Source organism: Macaca mulatta, chromosome 19 (genome assembly GCF_049350105.2).
Source record: "Macaca mulatta isolate MMU2019108-1 chromosome 19, T2T-MMU8v2.0, whole genome shotgun sequence".
NCBI classification, from domain to species: domain Eukaryota; kingdom Metazoa; phylum Chordata; class Mammalia; order Primates; family Cercopithecidae; genus Macaca; species Macaca mulatta.
The window spans coordinates 9,644,310-9,665,843 of NC_133424.1; the positions used below are offsets into that span (position 1 = coordinate 9,644,310).

Sequence of the window (21,534 nt, forward strand, 5' to 3'; positions counted from 1 at the left end):
TGAACCTGGGAGGCAGAGGTTGCAGAGCCGAGATTGCACTATTGCACTCCAGCCTGGGTGACAGAGTGAGACTCCATCTCAAAAACAAAACAACCCACCAACCCCCAAAAAGTCACTGTAAATCCCAGTTCAGCCTGACACTCACCGTTGATGAAGAGGCTATCCCTGTCCAGGACATAGAAGCCCAGTTGGGTGACACCATGGGTCAGCTGACTCAGCTCCCAGTAAAGCTGCTGTATGTCCAGCCCAGGGCCCACAGGGTCAGTGTGGTAGGTGCAGGTGGTGTCCACGCCAGTGGCTGCTCCATTCTTCTCAGGCCTGGGGAGAGAGGCATTTGAGGACTCTAGAGAGGTCCTGGGACCTCTGCAGGTAGAGGGCAGAGGAGGGAGGAGCAGGGGAGGGCTGAGAAAGGGGTGGTCATTACTGGCAAATGGCCAGGAAGTGGTCTCACCTGAGGGAGATCAGTTGGCAACCCAAGTAGAAGGGGCCCATGCTGCTCTTCTGGAACAAGGCTCTGAGCTTGAGAGGAAGGAGGAAGAGGGTAAGCCGAGGAACAGAGGTTGGGGGTAGGATTTATCCCACCGGGAGCTGCTGGGACCAGGGTCTCACCAGGTGCTTCAGGACCCTCTCGGTGGAGTTGAAGGCAGCTGAGCCATTGCCCATGTCTGGTGAATACCGGAGATTGGAGATGGTGAAGTTGAGTGTGAGGGTCTTCAGGTGGTACCCCATGGCTGCAGGAGGAGGGGAGGAGAGATGTCTGCAACTGAGGGCTGGTCTGAGACTAGATCAGACTGCACTCATTATTAACCAGTGTGGCCATCCAAGTCAGAAGCTACGTATCTTCTCCCCTCCAAGTCACACCAATTCCCTTGGCTGCATATTCATCACATATATCCTCTAACTCCTCCCCTATCCCAGTTAAGGTCTTATTTTTTCTCACCCTGATTAGCACCCTGGCAGACTCACTGGATGCCCTATCTAAAGGACATTCTCTATACTGAACACGAGAAGAATCTTTCTGAAATGACGATCTCACTACGGCTGCCCCTGCTCTAGTACCATCCACAGCTCCTTATGGCCTTCAGTATGAAGTTCAAATTTCTTGACTTGGCATTCAAGGTCCTTCCCAATCTGGCTCCTGCTGACCTTTCAGTCTCACTTATCCATCTACTCTGGGTTAAGCTGTATGTTTCATGCAAACCAAATTCCTCTCACTTCTCCCTATACTCTATGCTGTTTCTGGCCACTGAGGCTTTGTTCATGGACTCCCCTCTTTCAGTTATACTATTCATACCCTATTTGCCTGAATCACTCTTACTCATCCTTAAAGACTCAGTTCAGGTGAAACTTTCTCCAGAAAGCCCTCCTCCTTTCCAATTATGCCAGGTGTCTCACCCCAAAACATCTGATATTATGATGGTCTATTTATTTCATAAAATTGGGGGGCTCTACGAGGGCAGGTGTCTGATTGAACTGCTAGTCTAATCTTTGAGGAGGAAAAATGGACCCCAGATACCTGTTGTGGCTTCTGACAGAGGAGGCAGGAATGTGGTGGCTGGCTTGGGAGCTGTGGAAGGAACAGTCCATCAGAGAGGAACAAAGCCCATCACCTAGTGGAAGAAGCTCCCCTGGGCTTCATCAGTAGTCCTAGCCAGGACAACCATTCACAGGTGGGCCATAAATGAGACTGAGGGAAGGAGTGACTGTGTGAGTGGAGAAGTGAACAAGACTGTGAGTGAAATTAACCCAAGAGAGTGGGGGTGGGGGTGAACAAGAGAAAGGTTAAACAAAGAGGATAGGTGGATGGGTGGGCAGGAAAATGGAAGGGATCAATGAATGGGCAGAAGGTGCAATGTACAACTGGAGGGTCAAAAGAGAAGGCAAGATAGATAAGAACGAGGAAGAGAAGTTGGAGAGATGAAAGAAGGAAGGAAAGGAAGAAGAACAAACAGGTTAATTGGACAGGAGGATGGGTAGACATATGAATGGATAGATGGATAGATGGATGGATGGATGGATGGATAAGTGAATGGGTAGAAGGATGAATTAACTGAAGGACAGAAGGAAGGAAGGACAATTGGGTGAGTGAGAAGAAGGGTGAGCGGAGAGATGGCTGGGTGGATAGATGGATGGATGAAAGGACGGAAAGAAGGAAACAGGTGAATGAATACGAGGATGGATGGATGGTTAGAAGGATAGAGAGAAGAACAAACAGGTGAATGGGGAGAAGGATGAATGGATGGAAGATGGATGGATGGATAAAAGGACAGGTGGAAGGAAGGACAAGCAGGTGAATGGGCAAGAGGTTGAGTGGGTGGATGGGCAGATGGATGAATGGATGGAAGGACAGAAGGAAGGAGAGACAAGCAGATGAATAGGCAGGAGGATGGATGGAGAGATAGATGGATGGTTGGAAGGACAGAAAGAAGGACAAACAGGTGAATGGGGAGAAGGACAGATGGATGGATGATGGATGGATGGATGGTTGGAAGGACAGAAAGAAGGACAAACATGTGAATGGGGAGAAGGATAGATGGATGGATGATGGATGGATGGATGGGTGGATGGATGGATAAAAGGACAGATGGAAGGAAGGACAATTGAGTGAATGGAGAGGAGAATGGCTGGAGAGATGGCTGGCTGGGTAGAAGGATGGATGGAAAGACAGAAGGAAACAGGTGAATGAAGAGGAGGATGAATGGAAAGATGGATGGATGGTTGGAAGGACAGAAAGAAGGACAAACAGGTGAATAGGGAGAAGGGTGGATGGATGGTGGATGGATGCAGAGATGGATAAAAGAGCAGACAGAAGGAAAGACAAGCAGGTGAATGGGCAGGAAGATGGGTGGATGGATGGACAGAAGGAGAGAAGGAAGGAGGGGCTAGCAAGTGAATGGGCATGATGGGTGGGTGGTGGATGAGTGGATGGATGGATGGATGGATGGATAGATGTATAGAAGGACAGAAGAAAGGAGGAACAAGCAGGTGAATGGGCAGGATGATGGGTGATGGATGAATAGATGGATAAAAGGACAGATGGAAGAAGGATGAGGAGGTAAATGGTCAGGAAAATGGGGTGGATAGGTGGATGGATGGATGGGTGAATGGATGGATGGATAGAAGGAAGGATGATGTCTGAGAGATGACTGGAAGGATAGAAAAATGGATGGCTGGAAAGATAGATGAGTGGATCACTGGATGAGGCAATGGGCAAATTTAGCCAAATTCACTTGAGTAGCCAGCAGAGTTTGCAGCTTGACCATGACGCCCCTGCTGGGGCACTTGGAGGAGATTTTGTTATCAGGAGGTATGGACTAACAAGGTCATCGTCTGACCTTAACCTCGATCCCTGTAGGGAATGCTTGTTCAAACTTCTTCTTCTAACCCAGAGGGGCGTGGAAAATTCACAAAGCCAAGACTATGGCTGCAGGTCTAAAAACAGGCCAAGGACTCAGCATTCTTCCTCCCACTGAGACGTTGCCCCTCACCACCTCAGGGGACCAGCCCGAATTTGGGGCAAGCTTCCTTTATGAATGAGGAGAAAAGCTTGAACCAAGACCCATGGAGATTGAAATGGGCACTGGATTCAAAGACACGTACTTGTAGGAGGCTCATCTGGACCAGGTTCATTGTAACCTAGAAACAAAGAGGTCACACATAAGAGGAGGTGGTCGAGCCGACCCAGACACTCCATGCCTTTGTCCATAAGGGGCACCTGCCTGGATGCCTTTCCCTTTGTGTATCTAGAGATGATGGATACATTTATGTATCATCTAATATTTGACTTAAATGTGTTCACCACTAGAAAGAATTTCCTGATATTTCAATTAGCACTGACCTTCCCTACTCACGTCTCTAGCATGCCTCCAGTGAGAGGCTGTCATTATCTTTGTGTTCACAAGTCTATCCTCCTGTCCATCCACGCCCCCCGCCTCCCCTTCCAGGCCTCCTCCAATCTATTCCTCCACCCAGTGAATGTTTATTAAGGGTTTTCTATGTGCAAGCCTCCCTTTACATTTGGGGAATAAAGGGTAGAATAAAACAATCTCTGCCCCTCTGGAGATTACATTAGGACAGGATGCACACGTAACCTATCTCTGTCCCTGGGGCCAGGCACAAGACCTGGTTAATAGTAGCTGCTTGGTAAATCTAAATGAAGGAACAAAATGAAGCATAGAAGCTGTGCAGTTTACAAGGGGGAACAGCTCCCAGGAACAGCCAAGTTGAAGGGACTGTGTGTCAACTCAGATCATCAAGACGCAACCTGCACCTGTGTGTTTATCACAGCGCTATTCACAATAGCAAAGATGTGGAATTAACCTACGTGTCCATCAACAGATGAATCGATACAGGAAATGTGGCATGTATGCACAATGGAACACTATTCAGCCATAAAGAGAAATAAAACCACGCTGGTGAGGTTGCAGAGAAAAAGGAGTGCTTATACACTGTTGGTGGGGGTGTAAATTAGTTCATCCACTGTGGAAAGCAGCGGGGCGATTCCTCAGAGAGCTAAAAACGGAACTACCATTCGACCCAGCAATCCCATCACTGGGTATATGCCCAAAGGAATATACATTTTTCTATCACAAAGACACATGTTCATTGCAGTACTATCCACAATAGCAAAGACGTGGAATCTACTTAAATGCCCATCAATGATAGACTGGATAAAGAAAATGTGGTACATATACACCATGGAATACTATGCAGCTATAAAAAAGAATGAGATCATTTCCTTTGCAGGAACATGGATGGAGCTGGTGGTCATTATCCTTAGCAAACTAATGCAGGAACAGAAAATCACTTATAAGTGGGAGCTAAATGATGAGAACACATAGACACATAAAGGGGAACAACACACACTGGGGCCTACCTGAGGGTAGAGGGTGGGAGGAGGGAGAGGATCAGAGAAAATAACTAATGGGTACTGGGCTTAATACTTGGGTGATGAAATAATCTGTACAACAAACCCCTGTGACACGAGTTTAACTATATAGAAAGCCTGCGCCTGTATGCCTGAACTTAAAAGTTAGAAAAAAAGAATGAATCCATGTCTTTTGCAGCAACATGGATGAAACTGAAGTTACCTTAAGTGAAACAAGTCAGACACAGACAGGCAAATATCACATGTTCTCACTCATAAGTGGGAGCTAAACAATGTGTGGACAAGAACTCAGAGAGGGGAATGACAGATAAAGGAGGCTTGGAAGGGTGAGGGGGTAGGAGAGGGGTGGGTGATGAGAAACGACTTAATGGATACAATGTATGTTATTGGAGTGGTGGATACTCTGAAAGCCCTGACTTCCCTACTATGCAATCTATACATGTAACAAAATTGCACTTGTACCCCAGAAACGTACACAGACAATGAGGATGATGATGATGATGATAGTAATTATAACAATAAAGAACATCAAGAACCAGACCAGCCAAGAACTTAGCATGGGCATGAGCAAGTCCCTTCCCCTCTCTGTGCCTCAGTTTCCCTCTTTGCTAAAATAAGAGTAATGACAGTCCAGGATGTCTCTCCACATCCTGGTTCCTACCTAAAGGTACCTCATATAAGTGATATGGGGTGCCCACCTCATGGGGTCATGATGAGCACTGTTCTTGGGTTGGTGGTGGAGGGGATGAAAGGGGAGCTATTTTATCAATTCTCCATGGTCATGCTTTGCCTCTCAGAACCCCAGTTAGGGGATGCCTTCTTAAATGTCTTTTCCTGAGTTCTAGACCAGTGCTGAGGCCCAGTGTGCCTGAAGCTTAGATCCCCTAGATCTTCCTGGTATAGGGGCCTCACGTAGGAGAGAAGCCCATCCTTCCTCAATGGTAAGGAGAAAACAGGGAGGGGGCCGGGCGCGGTGGCTCATGCCTGTAATCTCAGCACTTTGGGAGGCCGAGGCGGGCAGATCACAAGGTCAGGAGATCGAGACCACGGTGAAACTCCGTCTCTACTAAAAATACAAAAAATTAGCCAGGCGTGGTGGCAGGCGCCTGTAGTCCCAGCTACTCAAGAGGCTGAGGCAGGAGAATGGCGTGAACCCGGGAGGCGGAGCTTGCAGTGAGCCAAGATCGCACCACTGCACTCCAGCCTGGGCAACTGAGTGAGACTCCATCTCAAAAAAAAAAAAAAAAAAAAAAGAAAACAGGGAGGGAAAATGTGTTTGTTTTGTTTTGTTTTGAGACAGTCTTGCTCTGTCACCAGGCTGGAGTGCAATGGTGCAATCTCGGCTCACTGCAACCTCCGCCTCCTGGGTTCAAGCGATTCTCCTGCCTCAGCCTCCCGAGCAGCTGGGACTACAGGCGTGTACCACCACACCCAGCTAATTTTTGTATTTTTAGTAGAGACAGGGTTTCACCATGTTGGCCAGGGTGGTCTCAATCTCTTGACCTTGTGATCTGCCTGCCTTGGCCTCACAAAGTGTTGGGATTACAGGTGTGAGCCACTGTGCCCAGCGGTAAATGTTTTTTGTCCCCCAAGTGCCCCCACCAGGAAGACTCTTCTGTGAGTTAAACATGTAGAGTGGATCATAGCACTGAATGCTGACAAGTGGAGCTCATATCCTGGTTCCATCACCATCAAGGTAAATTGCTTAACCTGTCTAAGCCTCAGTTTCTTCATCTGTAAAATGGGATTAATCAAAGTCCAACCTTGCATGGTGGTTATGGGAGGGTCAGTGGTAACACCAAGACTTGAACCCCAAGTCTTTCCCTAGAGAACCGGCAAACAGACACCCTCCTGGGCTGCAGCGGGGGTTGGGGGTTGAGGCAGGGAGATGGGGCTGTGAGATGCTCACCGTTAAGGTAGAGGCTGTCTTTGTCCAGAAAGTAGGGGCCCAGCCGGGTGATGCCGTGGGTCTGCTGGCTCAGCTCATGGAACACCTGCTTGATAGGCAGACCTGGGCCACTGAGGGGCTGCAGGTAGGTGCAGAGGATGTCCACCTGTGTCTTAGCGCCGTTCTTCACAGACCTGAGGAGGGAGAGGTGCACCTTTTGGGGATGAAGGTCACCTGGCACCTCTCCACTTGTGGTCACTGTCACTGCACAACTCACAGTCCATATTTTGGTCTCATTGACAATTTGCAGTTTCTCCACCTGGCCTTATCTATCATCTCAGGATCTCTGCACTTGCTGTTACTTTTGTCTGGAAGCTTCTCCCCATTTCTCCTTACCTGGATAACTTCCCGGTCATCCTCCAGGTCTCAGCTTAGAGGACTCCCTCCTCCTCCTCCTCTTCCTTCTCCTTCTCCTCTTCTTCCTCCTCCCCCTCTTCGTCCTCCTCCCCCTCTTCCTCCTCCCCCTCTTCCTCCTCCTCCTCTTCCTCCTCCTCCTATCTTCCTAGGCAATTCCTAGGCAAGGTCAGGAGCCTCCTCTGGGTCCCACAATCCTCCACTCTTCCCCTGTCACTGCCCTGATCACCCTCTATGTAATCATAAATTATTTGTTCCTGTATCTACCAGAACATGGTCTCCACGAAGGAGGAAAAGAACCAGTTTAGCTTACTCTTATTGTATCGAAGCCCCAGAACCTAGCACCCCTTGACAACTCCCTGCAAAAATCGAAGTCCTAATGAATGGAGAAACAAAATATAGCATTTACATACAAGTGGAATATTATTCAGCTCTGAAAAGGAAGGGAATTCTGACACATGCTACGACATGGATGAACTTTGAGGACATTATACTTGATGAAATAAGCCAGTCATACAGTATAAACCGGGACATATACCATATGATTCCTCCATTCATAGAAGGTCCTTAGAATCATCAGATTCACAGAGACAGAAAGTAGAACGGTAGGTGCCAGAGGCTTGAGGAGGGGGATGAGGAGTGAGTACTTCATGGGGATGGAGTTTCAGTTTGGGAAGATGAGAAAGTTCTGGAGATGGATGATAGTGGTGATGGCTGCACAGTAATGTGAATGTGCTTGATGCCACTGAACGGGAAATATGGCTAAAATGGTAAATTTAATGTGATGTGTATGTTACCATAATTTAGAAAAAAAAAATCCAGGCTGGGCACAGGGGCTCACACCTATAATCCCAGCACTTCGGGAGGCTGAGGCGGGCGGATCATCTGAGGTCGGGAGTTTGAGACCAGCCTGACCAACATGGAGAAGTCCCATTTCTACTAAAAATACAAAATTAGCCGGATGTGGTGGCGCAAGCCTGTAATCCCAGCTACTCAGGAGGCTGAGGCAGGGGAATCGCTTGAACACAGGAGGCAGAGGTTGGCATGAGCCGAGATCATGCCTGGGCAACAAGAGCAAAGCTCCATCTTAAAAAAAAAAAAAAAATCTAAGTCCTCCAAGGCCCTTCAACCCTGCTGATGTCTTGGGTCTCATCCTCTCTCTCTTTCCTTCTTGCTTTCTCTCTGCTCCAGCCACACTGGCCTCTTTGCTGCTTGTAGAACGTGCCAAGTTCATTTGCACCTCAAGACCTTTTCTCATGCTGTTCTCCCTGCCTGGAACAGTTTTCATGGCCATTTCGGACACAGCCCAAGATTCATCCTGGGTAAAGTTGCCCTTCCCATCACTCGCTATTTATTTATGCTTCGTATCACTTTACCCCATTTGAAGCCACTTTACTTAGACATTTATGTTCCTGTTTAGCATCTGTTCTCCACTGGGTGAGGGCAGGGATGGCATCTGTCTTATAACTCTAGTACCCAGCACCTGCCTCAGAGGAGCAGTGCCATCGGCATCAGTTGAATAAAAATATAAATGGAGAAGTAAATAGTAAATACCAAGAGAGTGCAAACTGACCCAAAGAAGTCAAGTTGGCAAGGATGCAAGAAAAGGAAACTCTTATACATGGTTGGTGGGAATGGTAGAGGAGTGGTGCCATGGGCATGGGTTGAGTAAAAATATGAATGGAGAAGTATCTAGTGAATACTAAGAGAGTGCAAAGTGACCCAGAAAAGTCAAGTTGGCAAGGATGCACGAAAAGGAAACTCTTATATACTGTTGGTGGGAATGTAAATTAGTACAACCTTGAATGAAAAACAGTATGGAGAGTTCTCAAAGAACAAAAAAAATTAGAACTACCATTTGACCCAGCAATCCCACTGTTGGAGATCTACCCAATGGAAAAGTTTTGGAAATAAACAGTGGTGATGGCTGCATGACATTGTGAATATAATCGACGTCACTGAATTGTACATTTAAAAATGGTTAAAATGGCAGATTTTATGTTACATGTATTTTTGCCACAATATAAAAAATTAATAATGTGATTTAAAAAAATAGATGCAGAAAAGGACCCTCTGAGAATAGCTCAACCTATATATAGCTAAAGGAAATGAGTCCAGATGTGGTGGTTCATGCCTGTAAAATCCCAGCACTTCGGGAGGCCGAGGCAGGTGGATCACTTAAGGCCAGGAATTAGAGACTAGCCTGGATAACATGGCAAAACCCCTTCTCTACTAAAAATGCAAAAAAATTTAGCCTGGTTTGGTATTGGGCACCTGTAATACTTGCTACCTGGGAGGCTGAGGCAGGAGAATCACTTGAACCCGGGAGGCAGAGGTTGTGGTAAGTCGAGATCGCACTGCTGCACTCCAGCCTGGGTAGCAAAAGCAAAACTCCTTGGGAGGTTGAGGTACAAGAATTGCTTGAACTCAGGAGGCAGAGTTTGCAGTGAGCCGAGATTGCACCACTGCACTCCAGCTTGGGTGACAGAGTCTCACTGTGTCTCAAAAAAAAAAAAAAAAAAAAAAAAAGAAAAGAAAAGAAAAAGAAATGAAACCTGTATCTTAAAGAGATAGCTGCACTCCTATGTTCATTGTAGCACTATTCAAAATAGCCAAGATATAGAAACAAGCTAAATGACCTTCAGTGGATGAATGGATAAAGAAAATGTGGCATACACATATACAATGAAATATTACTTGGTCTTTAAAAAGAAGAAAATTCTGCCCCTTGGGATAACATAGATGGAACTGGAGGACATTAGGCTAAGTGAAATAAGCCAGGCACAGAAAGACAAATACCGCACGATCTAACTTACAGGTGGAATCTAAAATTGTCAAACTCATAGAAGCAGAGAGTAGGATGGTGGTTGCCAGGGGCTGGGAGGAGGAGCAAATGGGGTGATATTGGTCAAAGGGTACAAACATGATAACTATGTAGAGGTAATAGATATATTAATTAGCTGAAATGTGGCCATCGTTTTATAATGTATACCAAAATATCAAGTTGTACATTTTAAATGCAAGCAATTTTTATATGTCAAAAAATCAAATTGTCAGGAATAAATAAAAAAGTTATTTATACCAGTCAGAATAACAATCACTAAAAATACAAAAACCAACCAACCCACCAACCAGACCAACACCAAACAACCAGATGCTGGCAAGAATAAAAAAAAAAAGGGAACTCTTATACACTGTTGGTGGGAGAGCGAATTAGTACAATCTCTATGGAAAACAGTATGAGGATTTCTCAAAGAACAAAAATATAAAACTACCATTTGATCCAGCAGTCCCACTATTGGGGATCTACCCAATGGAAAAGAAATCATTATATCAAAGAGACACCTGCACATGTTTGTTTATTGTAGCACTATTCACAATAGCAAAGATACGGACCTAACCTAAGTGTCCATCAACAGAAGACTGGATAAAGAAAATGTGATATATATATATATATACCACGAAATACTATTCAGCCATAAAAAGAGTGAAATCATGTCTTTTGCAGAAACATGGATGGAATGGGAGTCCATTATCTTAAGTGAAACAACTCAGAAATAGAAAGTAAAATACCGCATGTTCTCACTTATAAGTGGAAGCCAATGGACTCCATGTCCATTAGCTCATGGTCAAATACCATACGTTTTCACTTATACGTGGGAGCATGGACTCCAGGTCCATGTAAACATGGACATGGAGTGTGGAATAATAGACACTGGATACTCAGAAAGGTGGGAGAGTGAGAGAAGGGCGGGGAACCTCACTTAATGGGTACAATGTACACTATTTGGGTGATGCGTACACTAAAAGCTACTGTCTGAAAGTCTACTGTCTGCAGACTTCACTATGCAATATATGCATGTAACAAAAACTGCACTTGCATTCCTTAAATCCATTTTAAAAAAAGAATGGGGCTGGACGTGGTGGCTCACGCCTGTAATCCCAGCACTCTGGGAGGCTGAGGAGAGCGGATCACCTGGGGTCAGGAGTTCGAGATCAGCCTGACCAACATGGAGAAACCCCATCTCTACTACAAATACAAACAAACAAACAACAACAACAAAAAATAGCCAGGCATGGTGGTACACGCCTGTAATCCCAGCTACTCTGGAGGCTGAGGCAGGAGAATCACTTGAACCCAGGAGGCGGAGGTTGCAGCGAGCCAAGATCGTGCCATTGCACTCCAGCCTGGGCAACGAGAGCAAAACTTCATCTCATAAAAAAAAAAAAAAAAAAAAAAAAGAAAGATGAAAAGACAAAAAAAATATAGCCCACCCCAACCCAAGAAGGCCCTCCCAGTCAGAACCCTAACTTCTTGGTGGTGGGCTGTGAGTGGGGGAGTTTCTCACCTTAGTGCAATGACCCTGCAGCCTGTGTACCGTGCACCCACGCTGCTCCTCTGGAACAAAGGGCTGAGCTGCAGAAGGAGAAGGGAGCCGTGGCTGGTCAGAGGCAGGCAGGCAACAGCCCTAGGATGGGCATGGCAGGGCTGCAGAGGGAGGCAGGCCTCTCACCAGGTGCTGCATGACATTGTCTGTGATGTTGAACTTGAGGGAGCCGGGTTGACCCATGTCCGCCATGTAGCGCAGGTTGTTGATGGTGAAGTTCAGTGTGAAGGGCTCCTCGCTGACCATCCCGGCTAGGGCAGGGGGAAGAGAGAGAGAGAGAGAGACAGAGAGAGAGATGAAGCTCTTGGGGAGGATGATGGGTGGGTAGGGGGTGGTGTGGGACAAGGTGGGGGCAGTGTGTTCCAAAGACCCTGGGTCCACCTCTCAATAAGCCCAAGGCTGACTTTTAATGGAGACATCTCCAGCAGCCAGTAAGGGTGTGCTTAATGATTTGGGATGTCCAGATGGGGTCCTATCCAAATGCAAGAAGGGAGGATTCTGTAAAAAGTGCCAGTGATTCTGATCTTTCCCAGGGGAAAGGCTCCGTATAACCACACTGATGCAGAAGTCATGCATGACTCCAGACATTTTTTTAAAAATGTATTCTCTCTCTCTCTCTTCCTGTCTCCCCCTTGATCCTTCTCTGCCTTTCTCCCATTTCTCTCTCTCCTTCACTAACAACCAGGTATGCTAATCTTCTATGCATTGGTTAACATGGCCAACAATCTTTGCAGCCATAACCAACCTCTCTGCACCTCAGTTTACTCATCTGTAAAATGAGATGACAATGGTTCACAATGATGATTCCTGCCTCAACAGTTGTTATAAAGCTTAAACAAGTTAATCATTGTAAAGCATGTAAGCACTGCTGGGCACACAGGTCAATATGGTGTACATGTTTATTATATAAAATATATCACAAATGCTTTCTAATCACTTCCTCTGTGTGGAACTTTATGGAAGTATGAGCTAAGGATTCTTTTTTACTTTTTTTCTTTTTTTTTGTTTTGAGATGGAGTCTCACTCTGTCGCCCAGGCTGGAGAGCAGTGGTGCGATCTCGGTTCACTGTAAGCTCCACCTCCCAGGTTTTACGCCATTCTCCTGCCTCAGCCTCCTGAGTAGCTGGGACCACAGGTGTGCACCACCACGCCTGGCTAATTTTTTTTTTTTTTTTTTTTTTAGTAGAGATGGGGTTTCACCGTGTTAGCCAGGATGGTCTTGATCTCCTGACTTTGTGATCCACCCGCGTCAGCCTCCCAAAGTGCTGGGATTACAGGCATGAGTCACTGCGCCCAGCCAAGCTAAGATTTAAGATAAACCGCTAGAAGAAAAGTTTACCTCTCCTTCTCTCCCTGCCTTTCTTCTTTTCATCACTCTTGAATTTCCTTCTGTTCATTCTTCCTTCTCTCCTTCTTTCTCTCCTGAACTTCCTTCTGTTCATTCTTCCTTCTCTCCTTCTCTGTTTCCATCCTTTCTTCTTCCCTTCCATCTTTCATTCTATTAATGCATCCTTTCTTTCTTGCTGACTTTTTTCCTTTCATTGTACCTTCTATCATTTATTTATCCTTCCTCTTCCTTCTCTCACTTTTTTCCTTCTTTTCACCCATCCATCCATCCATCCATCCATTCATTTATCCATCCATCTATCTATCCATCTATCCACCTACCCACTCATCTGTCCATCCATCCATCCATCCATCCATCCATCCATCCATCCATCCACCTACCCATTAATCCATCCATCCATCCATCCATCCATCCATCCATCCATCCATCCACCCACCCACCCATCCGTTCATCCATCTGTCCATCCATCCATTCATCCATTCACTCACTCACCCACCCATCTGTTCATCCATCCATCCATCCACCCATTCATCCACCCACCCATCCACCCATCCATCCATCATCTATCTTTCCTTCCTTACACCTCTCTTTTCTTCCTTCCATCCACTTATCCACCTTTCCTCCTCCTTTTCTTCTTTCATCCATTTTTTTATTTCTTCAATCCACTCATCCATCCTCTATCCCTTCCTCCTTCCATTCATCACGTCTTCCTTCCATCTATCCACTTTGCCTTCCTTCCATATATATGGAATTTGTCCTACACTGCTCCAGGAACATTTGAAGGGGAGCAGGGGGTGGGGTAAAGAAATATTCTGGCCCTTCAATAGCCCCGCCCACCATTGTCCCACCAATGCCTCTTATTGGCTGAACCTAAAAGGCAGCTAGTTAGCATGGGAACCTGGGAAATGAAGTTTTCATGAGTCAGAACTCTATCCCACAGAGCACAGGAAGGTTGGAGAATGGATCCGAGGACAAAAACAAAACAAAACAAAACAAAAACCCACAAGTGGTATAATAGAGAAAGCCCATAAGAAGTTACATTCCTATAAAAGAGAAGCAGACAACAGAATATAAACCAATAAGTTCAAAAAAGTGAGAGAAGTATTGTGAAGGATTAACAGAAAACAAACAAACAAACAAACAAACAAAAAAACCCAGGATCTCATTTGGAAGTATGAGTGACACAAATTAGTGTAAGAAATTGACTTTTCCTTCACAGTCCACAGATTGAACAGACAACCCAGAGAGTGGGAGAAAATCTTCACAATCTATATATCCAACAAAGGACTAATATCTAGAATCTACAACGAACTCAAACAAAATAGCAAGAAAAAAACAAACAATCCCATCAAAAAGTGGGCTAAGGACATGAATAGACAATTCTCAAAAGAAGATACACAAATGGCCAATGAACATATGAAAAAATGTTCAACATCACTAATGACCAGGGAAATGAAAATCAAAACCATAATGTGATACCACCTTACTTCTACAAGAATTGCCATAATCAAAAAATAAAAAAATAATTGATGTGGCTCTGGGGGCCAAGACGGTCGGCTAGAAGCAGCAGTGCTTGGAAGCTCCCACTGAAAAAAACCACAATAAGCGTGTGAATCCTTCCCTGGCAACCAAGATATCCAGGTTCCCTCATCAAAATTGACTAGAAGGCTGGCAGTGACCCACGGACAGAAGGAAGAGCAGTGTGGTGTGGTGGCCCACCTGAGAGACACAAGGGGAAGGGGAACCCCTTCCCCCTAGCCAAGGGAGGTGGTGAGTGAGCGGGGTATCCAATCTGGAGAAACTGTGCTTTTTCCACGGAACTGTGCGACCCACAGATTGGAAGATCCCATTCGCGAACCCATGCCACTGGGACCTAGTGTCCCAACCCCAGAACGTGCAGATTCTTACAGCTGGAATCTACCTAAGCCTACGGAACTCCCCGGGGGAGGGGCGATCAGCACTGGCTGCAGCTGCCTGCTGTCTAAGTCTTTTGAGTTCCTTGGGGGAGGGGCAACAGCCAGCACTGGGACTCACAACTGCCTAACACGCTAAGCTCCCTGGGTGGGGGAAGGGCAGCACCCCTTTCTGTAGCTCCAGGCTGTGCTTTTTCCCTGCTGGAGCCAGTAAGGCTGAATGGCTTCGTCCCAAGGTTTGTCCCCACAGTCCAACACACCGGCTGTGGCAGTCTGCAGCCAAAGTGACTCTTCAGGGCTTACCCTTACCCAACCTTCCTCAGTGGGCAGGGCTTTCCTGTAGGATCTCCAATAATTCCAGCCAGAGGCTCAGGGACAGAATTCAGATTCCCTGGGCTTGAGCCCCTAGTGGGAGGGGTGGCTGCAGTCTCTGCAGACCAGCAGAGTTAGCCTCTCCTCCTGGTAGTTCTGAGGAATTCAGGCAGCCCAGATGTGTGGGTTTCCCCCCAGTGAAGCACCCCCTCTCCACCAGGGACAAAGGGCTTCATTAAATGGGTCCTGTTCCCCATGCCTGTCAACTGGGTGAGACCCTCCAACAATAGTTGTCAGACACCCTATACAGGAGCGATCCTCCTGGCATCAGGTTGGTGCCCCTCAAGATCAGAGGTCCCAGAAGAAGCAGGCACCTATCTTTGCTGCTCTCCAGCCTCCCTGTGTGACATCTCCAGGCATGGGAGTGAATCAGATGAATAGGACCTGAAGTGAACCCCTAGCAAACTGCAGCAGCCCTACAGAAGAGGGACCTGACTATTGACAGAAAAACAAGCAGAAAGTGACAACAACAGCATCAACAACAACTACAACAACAAAAAGTCCTCCACAAAAACCCCTCCAAGGATCAGCATCCTCAAAGCCTGAAACTAAAACTCACAAAGATAAGAAAGAATCAACAAAAATATGCTGAAAACCCAAAAGACCAGAGTGCCTCTTCTCCTCCAAATGACCACAACATCTCTCCATTAAGGGTGCAGAACTGGATGAAGGATTAGATGGATGAATTGACAGAAATAGGCTTCAGAAGATGGACAATAAAAAAGTACAATGAGCTAAGGGAGCATGTCCTAATGCAATGCAAAGAAGCCAAGAACCTTGATGAAAGGTTAAAGGAATTGCTAACTAGAATAAACAGTTTAGAGAGGAACATAAACAACCCGATGGAGCTGAAAAACAGCACAAAAACTTCGTGAAGCATACACAAGTATCAACAGCCAAATCGATCAAGTGGAAGAAAGGATATCAGCAATGACCAAGCTGAGCCTGAGTTGAGCCTTCTAGGAAAACCAAAGAGTCAACTACACATCATCAAGGAACCTAACTCTCTCGAATTCAGCCCCATAATCCTGAGTCAGCTCCAACTGGATTGGTAGCAACTGATTTTTTTTTTTTTTTTGATAACCATTCTGAAGCTGTTTTGAACTGAGAGAAAATGAACGCTATTATCAATTGGTGATGTCTGCCATGAATGCTGCAATCAATTAATGATGTCTGTCATGGATGAGGGAGTGCAGCAGATGCCATATAGTTTTCCAGTGTAAACTGTGGCAGACACTAAAGTTGAACCAAGGCAGAAGAGGAAATTTTCCATACATTATAAGAAAGCATACTTCATTCTTTCCTTCCCCGGGAAAATCCATGTTTTCCTGTAGATCTAAATCTGTCAATCTACCATGTACAAGGTCCTGAAGTAGATACTAGGGAAGCACAAGGGAGTAAGACACAGTTGCTCCAATCAGCAGGTTTATGCACTATTGGGGTGACTGGATATAAACACAATGTTCAAAGCAGAGAAAATGTGTTTGCAATTGACTTAAAAAATATGCAACAGGACTTAGAATGAGTGACAAAATTAAAGGTTCCCATAATTCTTTTGCCTATAATAATTCAAGTTTTTTTTCCTTTTTAGAAATCATATTAAATAGTACCAGTTAAACACTGAGCATAGCACTTTGGTGCATATTCAGGACCCAATAAGTTCATATATTATCTATTACCTTTGTTATCACCACCACCATCATAATCATCACCATCCCTGTCACCATCACCATCATTATTGTCATAATCACCACCATCATTACCACCATCACCATCATCATCATTACCATCTTCACCACCACCATCACCATTGTCATCATGATCATCATAATCACCATCACCATCGTCATCATCATTGCCACCATCAGTATCATCATAAAAACAGCTCTTTGAGAGGAGAGATTATTAATTGTTTCATGATCCATGCCATATCCCCAGGATTTGGCAGAGCCCCAGGGCTTGGCACAGTGCTCAATAAAGTTTGTTGGTTGGCTCATCATCACTAGATTTATAAAGAATTTCCATCTTTATTTGACTGAATAATGGAAGAGATGTTTACGCTCATCAGCCATGCTCTAACAGAGGTGCCATTGGCACATACTTATTCAAGGGACCAGTAGAAGGGATGGAGCCCCAGAATTTCCCAGGTCCACTGTGGTAGTCCCAAGAGCTACAGAGAAGCCCTCTTCAGCGGAAGCATCCAACCCTCTCATGGCAGAAAGGTCAGCAAATACAACTATTTACAGGCCTTGCTGCATATGAGGCCTGAGTTGAGTCTCTCTCTGGACTTGGCCAGAAGGGAAAGGGAATAACTTGTGCCCTCCCAGCCCCTTTCCTTATGAAGAGGACATAGGGGCATAGGAAGAGGGGACAGCTCCTGCCCTGCTTGGCATATAATTGGGGCCAGTGGAGCATCGGTTGAATACTCACTGCTGGTGGTGGGCACAGAGCTCCGATGGGTGAAACCTGCATAGAGAAGGAGGGAGGAGAGTGGGTAAGGGTTAAGGGAGAGGTGGGCAATCAAATCGGGGTCACAGATACCCTAGTGGAATGGAAGAAGTTTCAAGGAACAGAGGCCTTTGAAGATTCTCTATCAGTACTCTCAGATCAGGGAAGAAGGTACTTGGGATGAACTCAGTCCAAGATGAAGAAACTATGAAGTTCAGACATCAGTCATCACACAAAGACAACATAGCCAAGGCTTCAATGGCCAGGCAGGGAGTGTGACCTCAAGTCAGAGAGTAAGAGGCTGCCCAGCAAAGAGGAAGACTCTCCAACCACATCACAGTTGCTCACCATTGACAAAGAGGCTGTCGTTGTCCAGGGTATAGGGGCCCAGCTCAGTGATGCTGTGGGTCAGCTGGCTCAGCTCCAAATACAGCTGCTCTCTGTCCAGCCCAGGGCCTGTGGGGTCAGGGCGGTGGGTGCAGATGACATCCACTCCGGTGGCTTCCCCATCCTTCTCTGGCCTAGGGAGGGCAGATAAGGGGAATGACATTAAATAGACTGCCTACAGGGAGGCATTATGAGATTCCTGAGGGCAGGACAGGAAGGGGACAGAGGAAATGAGACTCCTGGTGGACAGGTGAGAAGCCATACTAAGATTTTCTGAATGTGCTGACTTCCAGGCAGCCTGGGAATGTGAGTAGGGTCAGGAATACAAGAATTTTATAAAACTGCATTCTCATGGCATGGGGACAGGACAGCCCAGACTTGAGAAACATTAAGAGCTGGAATTGGGGATAAAAGCAAGTGGGTGGGGGATGTTTATCCTGAGAGAAACCTTGGAAGATAATTTAACACCTGAAGGAGAGGGAGGTGGGGAGAAGTAAGAAATTCAGAGGGATCACCAAGGTAGAAGCCTGATCTGGCTGATGGGCCCTGCAAGTTCTCTTGGTTGACGGGGGAGGTGGTCGGATCAGAAGATATGTTGGTCCTGGAGCCACCAATGCCTGAATTCCACTTGTGCTGAGGACTTCCATAGGGAGGGAAGGAAGAAAGCTGACCAAACTCCTTGGGCCTGGGAACACTTGGGGCAGCCAGACTGGTTATTCTCAGTTCTCACCTGAGCAAGGTCAGCCTGCAGCCAGAGTACAGAGGGCCAACACTGGTGTTCTTGAACAAGGGCCTTAGCTGTGGTGGAGGAAGAGGGAGGTGAGTAGGACAGCTGAGGACATAGGAGCAAGGAAGATGTAAGGTGGGAGGGGCTGTAATCAGGGGGTGAGAATTGCATCTCTCAGGTGAGGGGAGGTGGGTGAGATCTTCTTCCATGCCTTGGAATGGGTGATGTAGATGGAACGAGACAAGGTGGGCAGGGCAGAGTGAGGTGGGCAGGGCTCTCACCAGACCCTGAAGGACCCTCTCTGTAGTGTTGAACTTCCTGGAGCCAGGCCACATGTTCTCCTCATACTGCAGGTTAGTGATGGTGAAGTTGAGGGTGAATAGTATCAGGAGATGGCTGGCAGCTGTAGTGTAGGTGGGAAATAAACACTATGTTCAAAAGCAGAGAACATTTAAGAGTTTGTAATAGACTTATCTCTAAACATATGCAACCAGATTTAAAGAGAGTGATAAAATAGGTTTTCATGCCTCCCTTGACTATAATGATCAAAGTTTTTCATGTAGCATGCTAAATAATAATAGTTAGATGCTGAGCACAACCTTTCACGCATATTCAGTGTTCCATAATACTAGATACTATCTATTACCTTTGTTATCACCACCATCATCATCATCACCAACACTGCGGCCATCACTTTCATTATTGTCATCACCACCACCATCAGGACCAAAACCAAGATCATCATAATCCCTATCATCCCCATCACCATCATCATCATCATCCACATCATCACCTGCACTATCACCACTAGGAACGCGGTCACCAGCACCATCACTATTTCATCCTTACCATCATAACGATCACCACCACCATCATCATCATCACAATCACCACCACCACCGCCACACAGCCATCATGATCCACATCACCACCACTGGTACCATGATCACCAACACCCTCATCACATCATCCTTAACCATCATAACCACCACCACCACCACCAATATCATCATCATCCTCATTGTCAGTATCACCATCACATTGTCAATCACCGCCACAATCACCACCATCACCACCACTGTCATCCTTCCTATAATCACCACCAACACTATCATCATCATCATCATCACATCATCATTACTGTCAAAACCACTACCATCATCAGTATCATCATCATCATCATCTTCATATTCACCATTATCATCACATCATGGTCATCAGCATCACCATCATCTCCAGCAACATCATCATCACCACTATCCCACATCATCCTCAAAATAAAATAAGCTCTCTGAGGGCAGAGATTTTTAATCTGTTTTGTGTTCCCTGCTTTATCTCTAGGGCCTGGCAGAGAGTGGGTGCTCAAAGAAGTTTGTTGGGTGACTCATCATCAGTAAATTTGCTATGATTTTTAATCTTTATTTAAGTAAAAAGAACAGAGATGTTGACACTCATCATGCATACTCTAATAGAAGTGTCATTGACTGGAACTTACCTGAAGGGCCAAGTATCGAGGTTGGAGTCCTAGATACTCCCAGATACACTGTGGGGATCCCAGGAGCTGAGGAGAAGCCCGCATTAGTTAGAGCAGCAAGCTCTTTCATGGCAGAAATGCCAGCAGATAGGAGTATTTCTGCATACAGGGCTTGAGATTAGTGTCTCTCTGGAGCTGGGCCAGAGGGAAAGGGAATCATTTATACCCTTTCAGATCCTTCCCTCATGAAGAAGATATAGGGGCATAGGAAAAGCAGGTCAGCTCCTGTCCTGCTTGGAGTAGGATTTGGGCCACTGGAATGTTAGTAGAATACTCACTGCTGGTGGTGGGCACAGAGCTCCGATGGGTGAGACCTGCATGAACAGGGAGGAAGGAGAGTGGGTAAGGGTTAAGGGAAATGTAGGGGACTAAAAGGGGTCAGTGCTACCATGGTGCAATTGAAGGAGTTTCAGGGAACATGGGCTTTGAGGATTCTCTATAAGCACCCTCAGATCAGGGAAGAAGGTCCTGAGGATGAAGGTCTCCAGTACAAGATGAAGAAGAAACCATGAAGTTCGGATTAGTCATCAAACACAGACAACATGGCCAAGACTTTAATGGCCAGGTAGGGAGTGTGACCTCAAGACAGAGAGTAGAGGCCTGCTCAACAAGGAAGAAGAAACTCCAACCACATCACAGTTGCTCACCATTGACAAAGAGGCTGTCGTTGTCCAGGGTATAGGGGCCCAGCTCAGTGATGCTGTGGGTCAGCTGGCTCAGCTCCCAATACAACTGCTCTCTGTCCAGCCTAGGGCTTTTGGGGTCAGGGTGGTGGGTGCAGATGGCGTCTACTCCAGTGGCTGCCCCATCCTTCTCAGGCCTGGAGAGGGCGGGTGAGGGGAATAATAATAAAGTTTTGTCTAGGGAGGAGTCCCAAGATTGCTGAGTGAAGGACAGGAAGGGGCCACAGGAAATAAGAAGCCTGGTACACAGATGAGAAGCCACACTTAGATTCTCTGAGTGCACTGACTACTGTCCAGCTTGGGACAGTGAGCATACTTGTGGATACAAGAATTTTTCTAACATTGCCGTGTGGCTCTTGCATTCTCATGGCATGGGGACAGGACAGCTTAGACTTGAGACAGGTGAAGAGCTGGAATTGAGAATTAAACAAGTGAATGAGGCATGTTTGTCTTGAGAGAAATCCTAGTTAGAGAATTTAACACCTAAAGGCAGAGGAGGTGGGGAAAAAAGAGGGAATTCAGAGGGATGGCCAGGGTGAAAGTC

The 21,534-nt window shown here is 46.2% G+C and overlaps 2 protein-coding genes across 2 annotated transcripts in view; one reads left to right on the forward strand and one right to left on the reverse strand.

Moving 5' to 3' along the window:
• MBD3L1 (methyl-CpG binding domain protein 3 like 1) overlaps positions 1-21,534 on the forward strand; it is a 50,205-nt gene that overhangs the window by 24,558 nt on the left and 4,113 nt on the right. Inside the window, exons 4-5 of the mRNA XM_015122756.3 lie at positions 6,482-6,584; positions 14,146-16,736. The gene's annotated coding sequence lies outside the window, so the exon portion shown is untranslated. The remainder of the gene's footprint in view (positions 1-6,481; positions 6,585-14,145; positions 16,737-21,534) is intronic.
• MUC16 (mucin 16, cell surface associated) overlaps positions 1-21,534 on the reverse strand; it is a 221,390-nt gene that overhangs the window by 17,258 nt on the left and 182,598 nt on the right. The window contains exons 95-109 of the mRNA XM_077979761.1: positions 20,955-21,127; positions 20,586-20,621; positions 20,269-20,334; positions 19,055-19,176; positions 18,777-18,844; positions 18,008-18,180; positions 17,642-17,677; positions 11,705-11,829; positions 11,540-11,607; positions 6,798-6,970; positions 3,601-3,636; positions 1,517-1,567; positions 610-731; positions 452-519; positions 146-318 (exon numbers count right to left, since the gene is read on the reverse strand). Coding sequence (XP_077835887.1) covers positions 146-318; positions 452-519; positions 610-731; positions 1,517-1,567; positions 3,601-3,636; positions 6,798-6,970; positions 11,540-11,607; positions 11,705-11,829; positions 17,642-17,677; positions 18,008-18,180; positions 18,777-18,844; positions 19,055-19,176; positions 20,269-20,334; positions 20,586-20,621; positions 20,955-21,127 — 1,490 coding nt within the window. The remainder of the gene's footprint in view (positions 1-145; positions 319-451; positions 520-609; positions 732-1,516; positions 1,568-3,600; positions 3,637-6,797; positions 6,971-11,539; positions 11,608-11,704; positions 11,830-17,641; positions 17,678-18,007; positions 18,181-18,776; positions 18,845-19,054; positions 19,177-20,268; positions 20,335-20,585; positions 20,622-20,954; positions 21,128-21,534) is intronic.